At 44.6% G+C, this 16,720-nt stretch overlaps 2 protein-coding genes across 5 annotated transcripts in view; one reads left to right on the top strand and one right to left on the bottom strand.

Moving 5' to 3' along the window:
- The window catches only part of LOC140566526 (uncharacterized), a 46,318-nt gene extending 37,717 nt beyond the window's left edge, over positions 1-8,601 (top strand). The window contains exons 8-11 of the mRNA XM_072692295.1: positions 1,309-1,447; positions 6,909-6,991; positions 7,088-7,184; positions 7,313-8,601. Of these exons, the coding sequence (XP_072548396.1) occupies positions 1,309-1,447; positions 6,909-6,991; positions 7,088-7,184; positions 7,313-7,480 (487 nt within the window). The 3' untranslated portion in view covers positions 7,481-8,601. The remainder of the gene's footprint in view (positions 1-1,308; positions 1,448-6,908; positions 6,992-7,087; positions 7,185-7,312) is intronic.
- The window catches only part of zfpm2a (zinc finger protein, FOG family member 2a), a 175,301-nt gene continuing 166,248 nt past the window's right edge, over positions 7,668-16,720 (bottom strand). For all 4 annotated transcript variants that reach the window (XM_072692294.1, XM_072692293.1, XM_072692292.1 and 1 more), the window contains 3 exons: positions 12,651-12,857; positions 11,647-11,871; positions 7,668-11,343 (listed from right to left, as the gene is read on the bottom strand). In XM_072692294.1, coding sequence (XP_072548395.1) covers positions 8,864-11,343; positions 11,647-11,871; positions 12,651-12,857 — 2,912 coding nt within the window. In that variant the 3' untranslated portion in view covers positions 7,668-8,863. The remainder of the gene's footprint in view (positions 11,344-11,646; positions 11,872-12,650; positions 12,858-16,720) is intronic.

The raw sequence follows: 16,720 nt of genomic DNA on the forward strand, positions 1-16,720 counted from the left end.
ACATGGTTTGACTGGAGCCACAATATTGTCAACCCTCCTCCACTTGGGGCCTAGCCAGCAAGCTGATTGGCTCTTTTGTGGAAGGGTGGGACTTCCATAGTCAGACGCCATGTTGAGTATTATGAGAACAAGTAGAAATACTCATGGACAAAAGTATTGGGACACTGGCTTATTCATTCTTCTGAAATTAAGGATATTAAAGAGAATTCATCCTGCTTAGTTGGAGTAACTGTCTCTACTGTTCAGGGAAGAAAGGATTTCTACTAGATTTTAACAACATTTCAACTTTCAGCTGGATCCTGCGGTGAGGATTTGATTGCATTCAGTAAATTGTAAGATTAGGATGTTGGATGATCACCATCCCAACTCATTCCAAAAGTATTGGATGGAGCACCATCCATCATTCCAGAGAACACAGTTCCACTGCTCCACAGCTCAGTGCTGGGGGGCTTCATACCCCTTAAGCCTACGCCTGGCATTTAGGCACGGTGCCAATAAGTTCATGATTGTCTGCTTCAGAGGGTCCTATTCTATTGGCAGTACTTCTCTACAGGGGCTAGACAAGTGATGTGTGTGTGTGTGCACTGGCAGATCTGTGTCAGCAAAGGGTGCAACTTAAAGTAGCTGAATACATTCATTTGAAGGGGTGTCCACAAACATTTGGACATATAGTGTATTTTGAAGGCGGTTTTGATGGAATCGTTATCGGTACCTTGTGATGGATCTGATCTTGTAGCTCTCGGCACCTTTAGCTTTCAGCTTTGCAGTGCTGCACAAATGAGCAGCCAGATGAACCTTTGCAAACCCCGCCTGGACGAACGCCTCTATTTCGACACCACTCCGACTCATTTCAGACTAGGATTAAGCGCTGTTTTCTCAGGCTTTTGTTCACGGCTCATAAATGAGCTGTCATTGTGCAACATTAGGCCTTACAGGGAGAAGTCATTTACCGCTTCATGCTCACATTTTAATCGTTGCGTTAATGCAGTCCATCATCAGCACAGCCTCATTCATACGGATGCGCAGCATCCAGCGCGTGCTGCTGTGTTGTGCTGAATGCAATCTAATCTCAGCATGCAATCTCTCCCAAATATACGACTGAGTGCTGTTTATTTTTACATGAGCAAACACTCTCGTCCTGCCTCTCAGCGCCGTTTGTGTTCCAGCGCGGCTTTATTTATTTGCTGAAGCTCGATTTAACCAAACCGATTAGGAACTCTTATGGCCCGTGTTCAGAAAACATCTCACTTCATCTGGCTGCTGGAACGCACATGTCTGAACTCCTCAATGTGTTTGTGTGTTTTTCAGGTACACACACCTGGTGCCCTCTTTACAGGTGATGCAGCTTTCCGCAGCGGCCGGAGTGAGCCGACTTCTCCTCATCCTTGGTCTTCTGCAGCCTGCTCTGAAGGGAGATGACGTCTCAGGAGATGTCATTCAACGACAGGTAAAGCCAGACTCTCTTGTTGGAATTGAAACTGATATAAAGGTTCCGCCCACAAATAAGCTCTTTAGTAGCTACTGGTGCCAACAGGGTTTTATTAACCCAACAGGGCTGAGCCTGATCTGTTTGTTATATTGGTATTTATTTCTTGATGTAGTGTTTGGAAGCCTTTTACATGTCATATGTCTTGTAAAACTGAGAGATCCTGGTGAACACAGCCACCACCCACCCGACTCGGCACCTAACTGTTAAGTACCGTCAAGCAACACACTGCAGCACTTTTACCTTAAACGAGCAGCTTCATGTTGATGCTCCATTGACTAACACGAGAATAGCATCACCACCATTCCAGCTCTGGGCTCAGTGATACGGTAACTGCACCACAGAACTTTTGGTGAAGTGGGCCGGATAATGCTCAAACTACTCAAACACACAGCTTACATCACCTCGCATAATGCGAGTGTGTGCTGTTTCCTTCAATATCTGGTATCTAGAACACTGTTAACCATCAGTACTGATAAACCAAATTAAAATACACTGCGTACACAAATACACATGCAGGATCTGTTTACACTGTAGTGGACCAGTGTTTCACAACCCAGTCCCCCAGGCCCACCAGACGGGTCCTATTTCTTCTCTAACATAGCTCCCAGTACGCCTGTACCAGGTATGGAGTGTTGTTAATGGCTTTGTTCAGGTGCGTTGGGAGCTGGGATCTAGTAAATATAGACTGTCTGGAGAACTGGACTGGAAAACATCGCTATAGAAAACAAATACAGCACTATATATATATATATATATACGTTTTTTTGATAGCCCTGTTTTCTTTATATACATTGTATACAGATGTTTATCGACACTCATTCTCATAAATGCATTCAGCTACTTTACACAGATATGCAAATGCACACACACCCTTGTCTCCAGTAGAATAGGACAGCCTAGAACAAATGAAAACGGACCTAGTGGAATCATGTCTTATGGCAGGCGTGGGTTAGAGAGGTATAAAGCCCCCCAGCATTGAGCTGTGGAGCAGTGGAACTGTGCTCTCTGCAATGAGGATGGTGCTCCATCCTGTACTTTTGGGATGAGGTGGTGATCATCCAACATCCTGACTGATGCTTTTGCTGAATGCAATCAAATCCTCACAGCAGTGCTCCAGGTTCTAGTAGAAACTATAGAACAGTCGGGGTTCTACAAGCCGGTGGAACAATAGATGGGTTTTACATTCTAGTAACGGCTCTATCAGAAAATGCGATGGACTGTTTAAACCGCCAGGGAACAAACTCTGTAACACTGCTCTCGTCTACCGGTAACAGTATGAGCTCAAGCATGAACACACACACACACCCACACACACACACACACACACACACACACACATACACACACACACACACACATCCACACACCCAAAAGAGAGTGAGAGAGCTAGATGGAGCAAGAGGGAGAGAGAGAGAGAGAAGTCAATATCCACAGTAATTATTACTCGTGTTTACATTGTTCCCCACAGATGTATTTCTGCTTTGTCGACATGATCCAATTGTAATCTGATCACTTTGGGGGCGTTTACATCCGGATTTTTATGCAGACATGTAAGAACCAAACCTGATCCGATAACCAGAACCACTGTTGATGGCAGGTGTGAACAGGCTCAGTGTGAAACCAGCCAAACTGAATGAAGAAGATTCTTTATCCGCTTTAACTCTGGTTCAGGCCTTCGCAAATGAACCTGGTGTGAATATGAGCTCAGACTGCCTCTCCTTCCTGGTCAGGGTTGCAGTTGGCCGCTCAGTCCAAGGTCTGAATCAGAATCATTGGGCACAAAGCAGGTATGCCCCTTTCACATGCCGCCAGTCCATTGCAGGGTATTGCTCTTACCCTGCGCCTATTTGTTTTTTTACTACAAGCTCCAACACTCTTATTTGCTCACTGGCGAGGCCTGACTGAAGATGTGCTTCCAGGTTTGTGCTTCAAGTAACTGCGGTAAGAGACTAGACTCTAAGCTAGTAATCATGTAAAACAGACACGAGGACTGGAGAGTGTGTTGCATCTGCCCTTGCTGTTCACCCAAGTGTCCACATGGTGGTGCTGTTGTGTAAATTATCGTGAAGAGTAAGCGGGGGCGGCTGGAGCCGCTCTTAAACGATGTCTGGGGCACTGCAAGAGAAACAGTTTAAAGAAGAGCAGCCGTCAAACTAAGCTTAACAACTTCCTTCTGATGCGGCCGCGGCTGGATCCTATTTGGGTCTTTTTTCCCCCCTCCTTTCCTCCAGACGTCTTCAGACAGGGTCTTGCAGGTCGAGATGCGAAACGCACTCGCCCGTGGTCAAGGTAGGCGGCTGTTCTCCGCTCTAGTTCCACCCAATTTCATGCAAGTTAACGTGTGGCCAGGAATATGCAAATCGCTTATTAGAATTTTTTTGTGCTCTCTCCTCTAGCTCTGAAAAGGCTGCTGGTTCCTATTTGCAACATGAATCGGAAGTTGACCCGCGTAATGGAGAGGAATGATTTTAGGAGGAATGTTTTGCCTTTTTTAGGAGGTTAGAAATAATTAATGCAGGAGGACCCGCACTACCAGTGTCTGTACACATTCACTCTATCTGTCTAAACACACTCACACCAATTTGAAGGCCTCTGTCTCTTTTGTTTAGGAACGATAACAAGCTCCTGGAAGAAGTCATGCTAATTAATGCTCTGACTCTGTAAACAGAAACAAACAAACAGAAAGTGCAGAAAAGTTTTGCCACACCGGTGAAATCAGACAGAAAGGAGGACTGAAGCACGGCCCGAAGTTAAACATCGTCTGTGATGCTTTTGGATATGGATATTGGGGGGGGGGGGGCCTCTGGAGAGTGTGGGGGGCTCTGGGGAGTGTGGGAGGCTCTCGGAGGTTGGAGGTCCTCCAGTGAATCAGTTTAATGTACAAAGGTCCACACTGGATATAGAACTAGTTGTGGGGAATAAGGGGTTCTGGGAAGTGTAAGGGTTTTGGGGAGTGTGGGGGTCTCTGGGAGTGTAGGAGGCTCTGAGGAGTGTGGGTGTTCTGGGGGTTGGAGGCCCTGCAGTGAATCTGAGATTTAACAAGGTCTGCAATGCCTTTGGATATAGAACTGTTAGGAGGAATAAGGGGTTCTGGGAAAGTGCTGGGGTCTCTGGAGAGTGTGGGGGGGCTGGTGTGTGGGCGGGCCACCAGTAAGTCAGGTTCAGGTACGATGTTTAATATCTTTGGATATAGAACTGGTTGGAGGGTGGGGGGCTCTGAGGAGTGTGGGGGGCTCTGGGGGGTTGGATTCCAGTGAATCAGCTTCACGTACATAATCAGTGCAGCCTGGATGCATGTCGTCTCTCCATGTTAGCCGTCAGGAATTGCGTCAGATCATTTCAGAGAATAAATAAAAGCACAGGAGCTGCCGCTGCCACGACGTTGCTTACTGCGCGTCCACGCTCGCCTTCTCTGCATGAGAAAGGAAAAGGCAATCGAAGAGCAGTTAATGGTTACATGGGCCTTTTGTGTACTGACGAGTGGCTGCTCGTGGCCCTTGAAATGCCTGTCGACTTTTTAATTTGACTGCTCTGTCTCCCTGGATTGGTGGAATTGTTCTTCACAAGTGGGACTGCGCCCTGCCTCGATTGGCTCCGGTGCTGACTCCTCTCTTTCAAAAGACTCTGTGTAAAAGGTTGAGGGGAGCAGCAGAACAGAATCAGTCTGAGATCATCTGTCAGGATGCTGAGTCACTGAACATCAGTGTCAAGGCTGCTGCTGTTCATTGGTTACTTCAAAATAAATATTAAATATTATAATTAAAACGTGTCGTCTTGATGAATTAGTGGTGGGTAGTCGGCAGGTTGCAGAATTATGGTTGTCATGCAAAAACCTTGCATGCAAACAAAATGTCAACTTTACAGGAGAAGGAAAAATCTTAACTTTGAATGGGCGTCGATGTAAAAAGAGTCATTATGGAGCATTTCTATTGGTCCATTCATTCTGACCGTGTAAAGAACAACTTCCAGATTCACATCGTGTCAAAAAGTCAAGAACAGAAAAACAGAGCTACAAGGTTTTTGCTCAACAGGGATGATGTATTCAATTCTCCTCCTCGTCTGTCTTACAGACGGGTTCTCTGTTTACAGACATTACTGGGTGCACACGGAGCCAGGGGGCTAAAGCTCTTTGGAAACCTAGCCAGTCAGTGGACTGTAACGATGCTCAGCCACTGTAATCAACCTGGATTCTGCAGTGTTCAGGAAGTCTTGTTGGCTGGATAATAAAATAGAAACTCTTAGTCTGATCTGTTAGTTTGTTTTTCATCTCCTGTGATTTTCGGTAAAGGGATTTGATCCTCTCTGAATATTAAACATTATCCGTTTATCTTCTCTGTGGTTGGGGCCGTTTACTGCACAGAAACTCCTTGTCGTTGTTGCTCTCTAGTGTGAAGAGTGCTGCTTTCTGGTCCTGGCTGCCCCCTGGCTGCGCTCGCATCTCTGTAATGACGTTGTCTATAATAAGAAACACTGAAAGCCTCTCTTTCTTTTAAAAAGCTTTTACTAAGCCTTTAAAAAAACCTTACACTTCCAAAATGCACTTATGTATAGTTTATTTTATTGTTTAAATGAAAATAAAATGTTTATCATTAAATAACTGATCAATTACTCCATCACTAATAACTGATTGATGACCCTGCTGAACATGTCAGTGAGAATGATGGTCACAGCAGAAAGTTTAGATGCTAAAATACCTGCATTTTATTGTACTGCATTTGCAACCCTTTACAAACGTATTGTTGGCGTCACGTGACATCATTGAATTGACATAATTGTTTGACATAATGCAAATCTGGCAGTTTTTACATTGTATCAAAATTTAGTGATATATGGACCAATAGAAATGCTCCCAAATGACCTGGAATTAAAAGTTAAAAACATTAAAAGTTACAGTTTTCTCCTGTAAAGTTGCCATTTTGGAGATACAAGGTTTTTACATGTGAAATTCAGTGCTAAGCCAGGTCGATTTAGTCCTAATTTCTACATTTTTCTAAAAAGTCAGTCAGGGTCACTACTGGCAGATAAGAATATAGAAAATATTGAACATCAGTTTTTGGGGCAACTGGAGCCTAAAGGTGAAGGAAATTGGTTTAGGACTGAAAGGACAACTGAGTCGATCCCACTGAGGTGCCCAACAACTTCCATTTGCTCCTCAGGTGTTGATGGTGGGCTGCCCACCTGTTTGGGTGTGTGCCCTCACAGTGCTGTTCTTTAGTGTGCGAGCGGGTGGGTTAAATGCAGAGGTTGAATTCCACTATACTGCTGAGCGATGGCGGTGAAGTGTGTTTGTTATAGGTGCATGCTTACATTTGATCACTGTGGGGGACGTGAATCATTTAATTGGTTCCTCTTTGCTCTTAAAGCAAGCTGGTCTGATCTGCTGCTGTGGTGTAGTAATGATCCTTTTCCATCTGTGCAGAAGTACCTGTTAAGTAACCCAGCTCACCAGAGCAGTGCAGTGGATGAGCACTTCTTCCTCAACGAGAGCGCGTCTCAAGTTAGGTAAAATACACATGGAACAGCTGATTCAGTGTTTCACCGTTCATTCAGTTCTTTCATTGCTTCCGTTTCATCCGGGATGCTTTCTCCTTTATTCAGAGAGATTTCCAGATTCAAGCCGCTGTCGAGCAGCACATCAGTGAGTGTTCTCCTTGGGGACTCTTTTGATGAACAGCTCCCAGCTCATCTCAACCAAGTGAGTGTCCTCTGCAGTTTACCCTCTCCCTCTTAAACACTGACTGTAGTTTTAACAAGGGTTAAATGTGGAAGGTGGATGACGTCTGTGTTCGCCGTCTTCTGTGTGTGTGTGTGTGTGTGTGTCAGGTTTTTGCTGAACTGCAAAGGAAAGCTCTGGAGCGGGTTTACCCTCAGGCCCGCCGCATTCACGTTGGGGGGGTGGACCGCCGCATGATCTATAAAAAGCCGTCATCGGTAAGCAAACATTTACTGGAGCTGGTGTCAAAGAGGCAGACCAAACAGCAGAGGCAATGAGGCGCTGCTCAAACACGCCTGCCTTCCCAACAACAACCGGACGCTTCCCATCGAGGACAGAGCCACGCATTCACAGCTGTGCTGTATCGTCCCATTGCTTTTTTTTATAACTGGAAAATCAGGTGTTTTACATTTTACTGGTTTGTTATGAATGTAAATGAATGTGTTTGTGAATAAAGATGTCACGTTTTGTGAACACTGTTGCCATTTTATTATTTTGAACAGTATTTAGTAGAAGAACAGAAGACAAAACATTGGATTTATCCTGAGGATTGAAGTTTAATTGACACCACATCAAAATAAAAATTTCCAACAGCTCTGGAATTTTATTCCATCCATATACATGCATAGCAACAACATTTTTAAGAAATATTTTTTTATTCCATAATAAGGACATTGGAATGATCATTTTTACAGTATCCCTCCCGAAATGCCGCCCGCCCCGTTTATTAACATCAATAAACTGACTTTCATACAATTGTTTTTAGTTGTTTTTTTTTTCTTTTTTCTGATGGGTTAGAAATATCCGCCAAGTTCCTGTTTCCTTAATACTGCTTTCAGTAATGTTCCCTTTTTTTCTCTTTTACAAAGTATTGCGTCGAGAGCAAATTTTAAAAAGGGAGGACCAAAATGTATCGCAAACTGAAATACGAGTACTATACAAGAACGCTGCCATCCTCATTAAAACATCCACTTCTGAATTGAAGAAAAGAGACGGAGACCGACCGCTACATACATATGCAAAGCCGTATGTGTATGCCTGAACGTGAGCTGCAGAGTTGGGCCTGGTTATCCCTCCGTACAGTGTTTTAAGGCTGAGAAGTCGTGAGTGTCGCTCTGCAAGTGACATTTAGGCAAACACACAGAGAACAAAAACTTACAGCAAATAAGAATACACAAGTGCTTCAGTAGCTATTTTTGTGTCTAAAATGCATTTGTTTTGTATTGTGTCTATTGTCTCGTTGAACCTACAATACAATGTAAACAATGTTTGCTACACAAGAATGACTATACAATAACATTACAAACAACTCTGATATAAATTTCCTTTGTGTTTAAATTAAGATCACTACTCCTATTAATACTGATTGTAAAATAAATAAATGTGAAAGTGGCACCAATATTACATTTGGAGTTTTTTTTTTTTCCTCATCGATGATTTTGCATTAAGTCTTGATGGAAAAATGACGAAAGATGAAGCTTCTCTTGATTGTCCACAAGCAGCATATAAAACTGCATGATGCACTATTCCAGACACGACAGTGTAGCCAAAAAGAGAGAGGGGAGGGGGAAGGAGGGGTGGAGAGGAAAGCGAGAGAGGGAGAGTGAAGGAGAGGGAGAGGGAGAGAGAGAGAGAGAGAGAGTGGGGGAGAGGGCATGTTTTCATTTCACGTGCTCGGCAGCATGTGACGAGCAATAAAACTTCTTGTGAGTGATAAAGTTTGACAAGTTATTGAACTGGATGTCACAGAGGCGGCAGTACTTGCCGCTTCCAGCTGGCTGAGCCGACCCATTCATGCCTTTGGCAGCAACAGGTGGCGTCTCCTCGGCCGGCGATTTAGATGTGGGCGATGCATTGTCATTGGCATCTGGGGGGTTCTCCGAGCCCCATGTGGGTGACGTTTGACCGCCGGGCGGTGAGGCATTGTTGGGCTGGTTCTCTTGCTGAGTGGGTCCTGCCTGGCTCTCATCCAGTTTGTGGCCACCATTGACGATTACCATCCCCCTGTTTTTGGGGAGCAGGGGCAGTGCTTCTTTGCCGGGGTTAGGGCAGCCGTTGGCCGCTGGCTGCTCTTTGCTTTCTTCGCTTGCTCCATTAGTACCCTGTTCTTGCTCGCCGGCTTCACCCTGCTTAACCATGCCCCCTGCAATGAAATCACTTGGCTTTATCCCGAAATACGGCGATATCGGCTCTGCGCCCTTCACCTTTTTTATTGCGCCAGGATAAAGGCAGTGAGGCAAGAACATGCTCTTGTTCTCGTCTTTGGAGGGCATGAGCTGAGGGTCACTGAAAGCCTTCAGCTCTGGCACAGGGCCGAGGTGGGGAGGGAACATACTGCCGTTCTGCACCATCAGCTTGGTGCCGCCGTTTTTCTCGCATTTCACAGGACTCTTGTCGTACATGTCATCGGGATTATTGCCTTCGCTCTTTATGCCTGGGAACACAGGCTGCTCCAGGCCGGCAATCTCACTGTGCTGAGCAGCTGTAACTGGGCAAAAGTTCTGTTTATGGGCTAAGTAGTTCTCCACCTTGTTGAAACTTATCTTGCACACGGTGCATTCGTGATAGTCTAGGAGTCTTTTGGGCGAGTTGCACGTCTTTTCGGAGACTGGCGAGCACTTTTTGCTGAGATCGATTGGTGCATCTAGCTCCTGTTGGTCAGTAATGGCATTGCTTTTGGGAGCTAGGATGGATTTTGAGACGGTGAGAGAAGCCTCAAGGTGTTTCGGAACCATCCCTGGAAAGACATCGCAGCGCGGATGGAAGCGGTCAGCCAGACTTTCCACGGTTTCTTGGGTTGTACATGGGTTTCCCAAAGTGGGAACACCCAGAAATCCAGGTTGTGGCCCCATTGGCTGTCTGTGCTCCTGGTCTGGCAGACACATTTCGTACATCTTTCTACGCTTGCGTGTCCTCATGGTCCTCTGCATGGCGGGCACCTTGTTGGCAGACATGCGCTTCATAGGGGGGTCGTGGCGTGTGGCACAGTAATACTGCTTGTGAACCATGAACGTTTCGTGACGACTGAAGGTGATGTTGCAGGCCTCACAGGTGGTTTTGTTTGGATCGTTGTCAGTTTCCACCAGGGGAGTGTTGGGACTTTTGACCTCTGCCTGCTTACCATTGAGCCTGTCTTCAACACCTGTTGGAGTGGTCACCTTTTTCACCTGTCCAGTGAGATCTTTGTCAGGCACTTTGCCACCAGTGTTCATAATGTCCATAACCGATGAATTCAAGCATGCTGATGGCATAAGATGATTATCAGTCTCTGATGAGTGGCATCCAGTGAGCATCCCTACTGAACTGTGACCACTGTTTGGGCTCACAGTGTCCGTCACCTTGTCTGAAACACTTGAGAAGTCTGGAGACTTTGTCATGTGCTGCCAGCGACTATTGCAGTAGTGCTTCTTATGGACTAAGTAGTTGTCTAGGTTATTGAAAGTTATGTTGCACTCAAAACAGGTTGCACCTTTTGGCATCAGAGGACTGTATATAACTGGTGGGTAACTGTTCCCTCCATGGCGTAGTCTGCGATGTACAAGTTCTGACATTTTGGCTAAAATTTCAGATGCTTGTGGTACTACGGAAATGTCTTGGGAGAACGCAAACTGCGATAGGAACGGGCCCATGGGAAAGGTGGGACCCATGCTGTGCTGAACTGGTGAGGAAGCCAGTCTGGGACTGGAAGGCTCTGACTTGATCCTGGTGTAGGAGAAGCTAGCCTTGCCGCCTGGGTGGCCTTCTCCTTTCTGCAATCCAAGCGTGAGCTTTTTCTCTGGTCTTTCCAGCTCTCCATCGGGGGTACCGTCCTTGTTGGGCATGCTTTTGGGACTCTGCAGGACAACATCCTTCCTGGCAGCCAGCTCCGCTCGAGCCTGCTGCAGGCTCTCCTCCGCCCCCCGTGGGGAATGCTCGCTGTCGCTCTCCCTGTGAAGCTTGCCGGAGTGGCCATGTAAGTCCTGATGCTGCAAGAGTTCCCTGTGGTTCTGGAAGCTGATATGGCAGTGATTGCATCTGAAGGCCGCCTGTGACAGGTGAGTGAGGATGTGGTGCTGGAATGTAATGAGAGAATCCGCTGTGTAGTTACAGATTGTGCATTTCAAGCTGGTGCCAGGGGGAAGAGTCTCCTCCATTTTGACACCTGTGAGGAAGATAAAAGGCATGTTTCAGGTCCTTTCACTTGCATTTCCCTTAATGTCAAGTTCAACAATGATCATACAGTCTTGCAACATGCCAAGGCTTTCCATCTTGATATAGGACTAAATACACAAAGAAGGCTTAACTGCCTTGAATAACTGAATTGTTTTGGGCCAGTGTTGGACTCTTGCTCCATAAGTGAGAATTACAAAACATTCTGTGAACTCCCAACATACGTCATGGAATGACACAAAGGCAAATGGAAGTCTATTGGAGAGCGAAGGCTTCACTAAAGTTTTTGACTCACCACTGTGTGTGTTGAGGTGCATCTCCAGGGCACGAGGGCTACTGAAGCTCTTGTTGCACTGTGGGAAAGGGCAGATGCTGGGAGTCTGGTGGGGGTTTGCCTCATTCTCTTCAGGTACACTTTCTGGCTCCCTCTGTCGCCCGCTGCAGTAGTACATCAGATGAGCCTGCAAATTCCTCTCGCTTCTGAACCAAATCCCACAGGCCTTACATGGGAAGATGTCCTCTGAAAGACAAACAGAAGCAGGCATGAAGAGGATCCAGTAAATTCTCATTATTTTTAAGTGACACAGAGGTCATGAAGAAGGTTTGATCAGCTAACCTTTGTTAAAAATGTGAATGAGCCACTCAGTCTTATGTAGTTTTTGCACTCTTCTACCTGACCTAGCTTTCATCGTAGCCCTTCTAGCATTTTTGGATTAGATTTTCAACATGGATTTCATCATGTACTTGTGCTGAAGTTGCACAGCAGCTTGAGATGATTCCAGTATGTTGGTGCCATTACCTCAAGGGCATACAAAAACAGAGCACCATCTGCTAGTAGTAGCCTTCCTGTCACGCTGAACCTCAGACAGCCCTTATTAAGTCAACAAACGAAGTATTTGTGCATGGCTTGAATTTTGCAATTAACATGATGGTCAGAATGTTTGCAGTAAACTGCGCTGAAGGTCGGCTATTCTTATCCACGCTACAGAGGTTAATCCATGAACGCCTGACACATGCAGCACGGTGTATTTTGTAGATGACTGTATGTAATGAGGGCTGAGCTGGCTAAAAACAATTGGACAGCATGGACAGTGGAACAGGTGAGTGTCCATATGCAGCACCTTTGCAGCCAAGTTTACTGCAGGAACCAGAGCTATGACTTGATTAGCGTAGTGTGTGATCGAGCGTGTGTTCATTTTCATTCAGCCGGGATGTACAGTGCAGCACATGCACAGTGTATAAACAGTGTATGTTGACCGTTATTTAGCATGATTAAAGTGTGTGCTAGCTGTTACTCACTGTTGACTATAGCAGTAGGGAGAATGGAGGCCATGGCAGCTTGCTGGGGTAGGAGCTGGATGGTGTCCAACAGGCGTGCTGGGTACATGCCCTCACTCAGGGACATATGATTGACTGAATGCAGCCGAGAGTCAAAGTCCACCACAAACGCCACCAGCTCTTCTCCTTCCATTATGTTCTTTGTGGTTGTGCACCATAGCTGACCACCTGAGAGAAACAAACACAATATTGGTTATTGTATATATATATATATAGTTTGATGACTGATGTACATGAAAGAATGAATGGGGCCATGTAATGTGAGATTTTGAGTGCAAACCTCCTTCCATCAGCAAGGGCATTGAAGATGAAACGTGGCTGAGTCTTTCAGCATGACAATGATCCCAAGCACACTGCCAGGGCAACAAAGGAGTGGCTTCGTAAGAAGCATTTCAAGCTCCTGGAGTGGCCTAGCCAGTCTCCAGATCTCAACCTCATAGAAAACCTTTGGAGGGAGTTGAAAGTCCGTGTTGCTCGCCGACAGCCCCAAAACATCACTGCTCTAGAGGAGATCTGCATGGAGGAATGGGCCAACATACCAGCAACGGTGTGTGCCAACCTTGTGAAGACTTACAGAAAACGTTTGACCTCTGTCATTGCCAACAAAGGATATATAACAAAGTATTGAGATGAACTTTTGTTATTGACCAAATACTTATTTTCCACCATTATTTGCAAATAAATTCTTTAAAAATCAGACAATGTGATTTTCTGAATTTCTTTTTTCTCATTTTGTCTCTCATAGTTGAGGTCTACCTATGATGTCAATTACAGGCCTCTCATCTTTTTAAGTGGGAGAACTTGCACAATTGGTGACTGACTAAATATTTTTTAATATTTAATATTTTTATCCCCTACTGTATACTAAATGCTAAATCAACATTGTAAAACTACAAAGAAATAGCAATGGGTTCCATAAGCTGAACATTGTGTTCCATGGCTACTGTTATTCTTATGTATGACTACATTCAGTACGAGTAGCACATTGAGAAGAAGGTCTGCACCACTTTCTAGCTGTTGGTTGTTCAGATAAAACATTCAACTGGAGTATTCTGAACATATTTATTAACTTAGAAGAATAGAGAGAGAGACAGCAGAGAGAAGGGGAGGGGGGTAAGAGGGAAGGTTTAAGCTCAGATAATATTTATCTCTGCACATGACAGGGCTTTCAGCCGCTCTTCATTTTCCATTCAAGAGATTAAAGTTTTTAATATGACTATTTACAAAAATCTGGCTGCCGAGATAACAACAAACTATGATATGCCGGTGCTAAATGGCAGAATTAGGACATTGTTTCAGAAGGAAAAGCCGGACAATTAATTAAAGCGCTCTGTTAGCTTTCAAAGATGTGCAAACACTCCGACAGAGCGTCAGAATGAGGAAGGACCTGTGATTCCAGTCCAGCTGTTGGCTCAGGAAGCGGCAGGGGACGCATTAGTGAGAGGTAAGAGCACAAACGCTACAAGAACGTTGGTGCTGAATGTAGCGCTAAATGAGCCCGCGACAAATGTTTAGAATAAAAGGAAACCTGAATTGAGGTCATTACATAAACACATTCTCACTCCTCCATGGTCGTAATCTGTTAGTCGAGTCCTTGTGCACTCAAAGGTCTTTGAGCGATGCCATAGAAGAACCACTTTTTGTAATAGAGATGTGTAAAGAGTGAAGAGCCCATTTTCTGCCCAATTCAGAAGACCTTATCACTAGCACTGCTCCGAAATCTAGGCGTGTGAAGACTAACACACGTCTCCTCCAACACATGTGAAGCAAGTCACTGCATCTTTTTAAACTTCCGCTGATGCAGGATCACTAGGTAGCCAGTGCACTCTGAGGAAAGCGTGGCTCCCCGGCTCTGATACAACAGCTATCACAGCTATCAGACGCCTGTGCTGACCAACATCACACTAGGAGTGATGTTGGGAGGAAGTGCCATCAACCCACCCCTTAAAAACTAGGCCATCTGTGCTCTCCCAGGCTGTCTGCTGATGGAAAGCAGCATGACCCGGGATTCGAACCAGCGACCCTTGGATAATAGTGGAAGAACCTTCTCTTTATGTAGAGGTTCTTCACACTGACACAGCTAAAAAAATGGTTCTTCTGCGGCATTTGTTTTCTTTTTCTTTTTAATAGTGTAGTATTTTTATTTTTGTTTTTCTTTTTTCATGGTTGACAGAGTCAGTCAAACTCAACCCACCCACCCTGGCCTTCAAAACAGATCATTATTTACTATATTTCTAATTGACTGCCACGTGTGCCAGCTCAGGAACTTGACCACATGTAGAATCGCAGCCATTTTAGGATGAAATTTACCATCCTGTTATGTTTTATTGTGTTTTATTATGGCTCCCTGATTTTAAAATAATTGATAATATTAATTTAATGAGAAGGGAAAAATATTTGGATTAAATGGTTTAATGTAAAGTGTTTTTTCCTAGTTATTTTTGCTCTTAATGAAAATATAAAAAACTGCATATGTATAAAAGGCACACGATCAGTTATCCAGGACAATTACACATTTAAAATAGAAGCCAACAGCAAGTGTTGAAGCAACTGCCTACTGGCTTCTATTGTGGGTGTGGTAATAATCCATATGCTACAGATGCTGCAAATACTGTAAGTCTATAAAAAGCTGAAGTACTACATTAAGCACTGTGTACACACCACTATTGAGTCTCATCATTCATACGGTGTAAGGCAAATGTCACAGCAGTGAAGTGTTATTAAAATAGGTCACTGGTGTGGGTGCTGCATACTAGTGTGTAAGTGTGTGTGTGTGTGTATAAGAGAGTTAAGAGAATGGAACAGTGCTGTCTTTAAAAGCAGCCCTATCAGCGGGTGGATCTACACACTCCCTCAGCCTCGTCCTCTTCATCAGCTGGATCCTGTCACCCACGCCACACACTGCCTGGAGAGGCTCTCTCAATCCTTATCTCCTAATTAAAATAACAAAACTCCCACCGCGATCGCCACCAGTTAGCATCAGTGCACATCCAAACTGTCACCTGCCACAGTCGGAGTGCCTTCACACCACACCGGCCTCTGAAAGTGCTGTGCCTTTCATTAGCGACTCGTCACTGATGAAGCCGCCGCATGGACCAAACGAGCTACAAAGGCAAAAATGTCACTGCAGTGTTTTGTTGTCGAGAAGTCGTGTTGTGGTTGGCTTGTTGTTTTCTCTTTTTTTGTTAATGTCAAAATAAAGGACGGGTGTACTAGTATATCAAAACTGTGCTCAAACTGGTGGTGACAGAAATGTGAATGGTAATATTAGTGATTATTCTCAAGCTGTACACGCCTATTTCTACAGAAAATAAACACAGGTAATAGTATTTAGTGCTGTGATGTTGCTGATATACTGTCAATGCACCAATGTGCTGGAATTAGCTACCCAGTGTTGACCAGAGGAGGACGGATTCTCCTTTTACATTTTAGTTTCTCTCAAGGTTTCCTCTTTTTGCTCATTTGGAGTTTTTTTTAATTGCCATTGGTTTGCTCATTTGGAGTTCTGGATACAAGGGGATCTCTGTAACGATGCTTTGTGTCGACGTCTGTTGTTAAAAAGGCCAAATACATAAACCTGAACTCCCAGTGGACAGCTGTGGACAGGTCAGAAGAGACTAAAGAAGGCCTTTAGTGTCCAACTACTCCCTAAATAGATCTGAAGTAACAGACAAAAGACAAAGTATCAGCAATATCTGGAAGAAGTTCAGACTATTTAGGAGCAAATGAAAAGCAAGATGACCAGAATTTACAGACCTTAGGGTTCGAGCAGGGATATATGACTGAAGATTGTTTGAGTACAACAGGGTAAGACTATGATTTGTATGTTTTATTTTGGATATGAAAAGAAATTGATAACTAGTGGAGCCTAAGCTCCAAAAATGTCTTTATTTAATTATTTAATTTATATTTAATAGGGTTGTTTATGGATAAGAACCTGGTGATACAATACAGAGATTGCGATTCAATATACTGTAAAATAGTGCAATACTGCAAGCAAGAAGATACACCTTTTTATTGTAGGAGAACTG

The sequence above is a fragment of the Salminus brasiliensis genome, chromosome 1 (genome assembly GCF_030463535.1).
Source record: "Salminus brasiliensis chromosome 1, fSalBra1.hap2, whole genome shotgun sequence".
Lineage (NCBI taxonomy): Eukaryota > Metazoa > Chordata > Actinopteri > Characiformes > Bryconidae > Salminus > Salminus brasiliensis.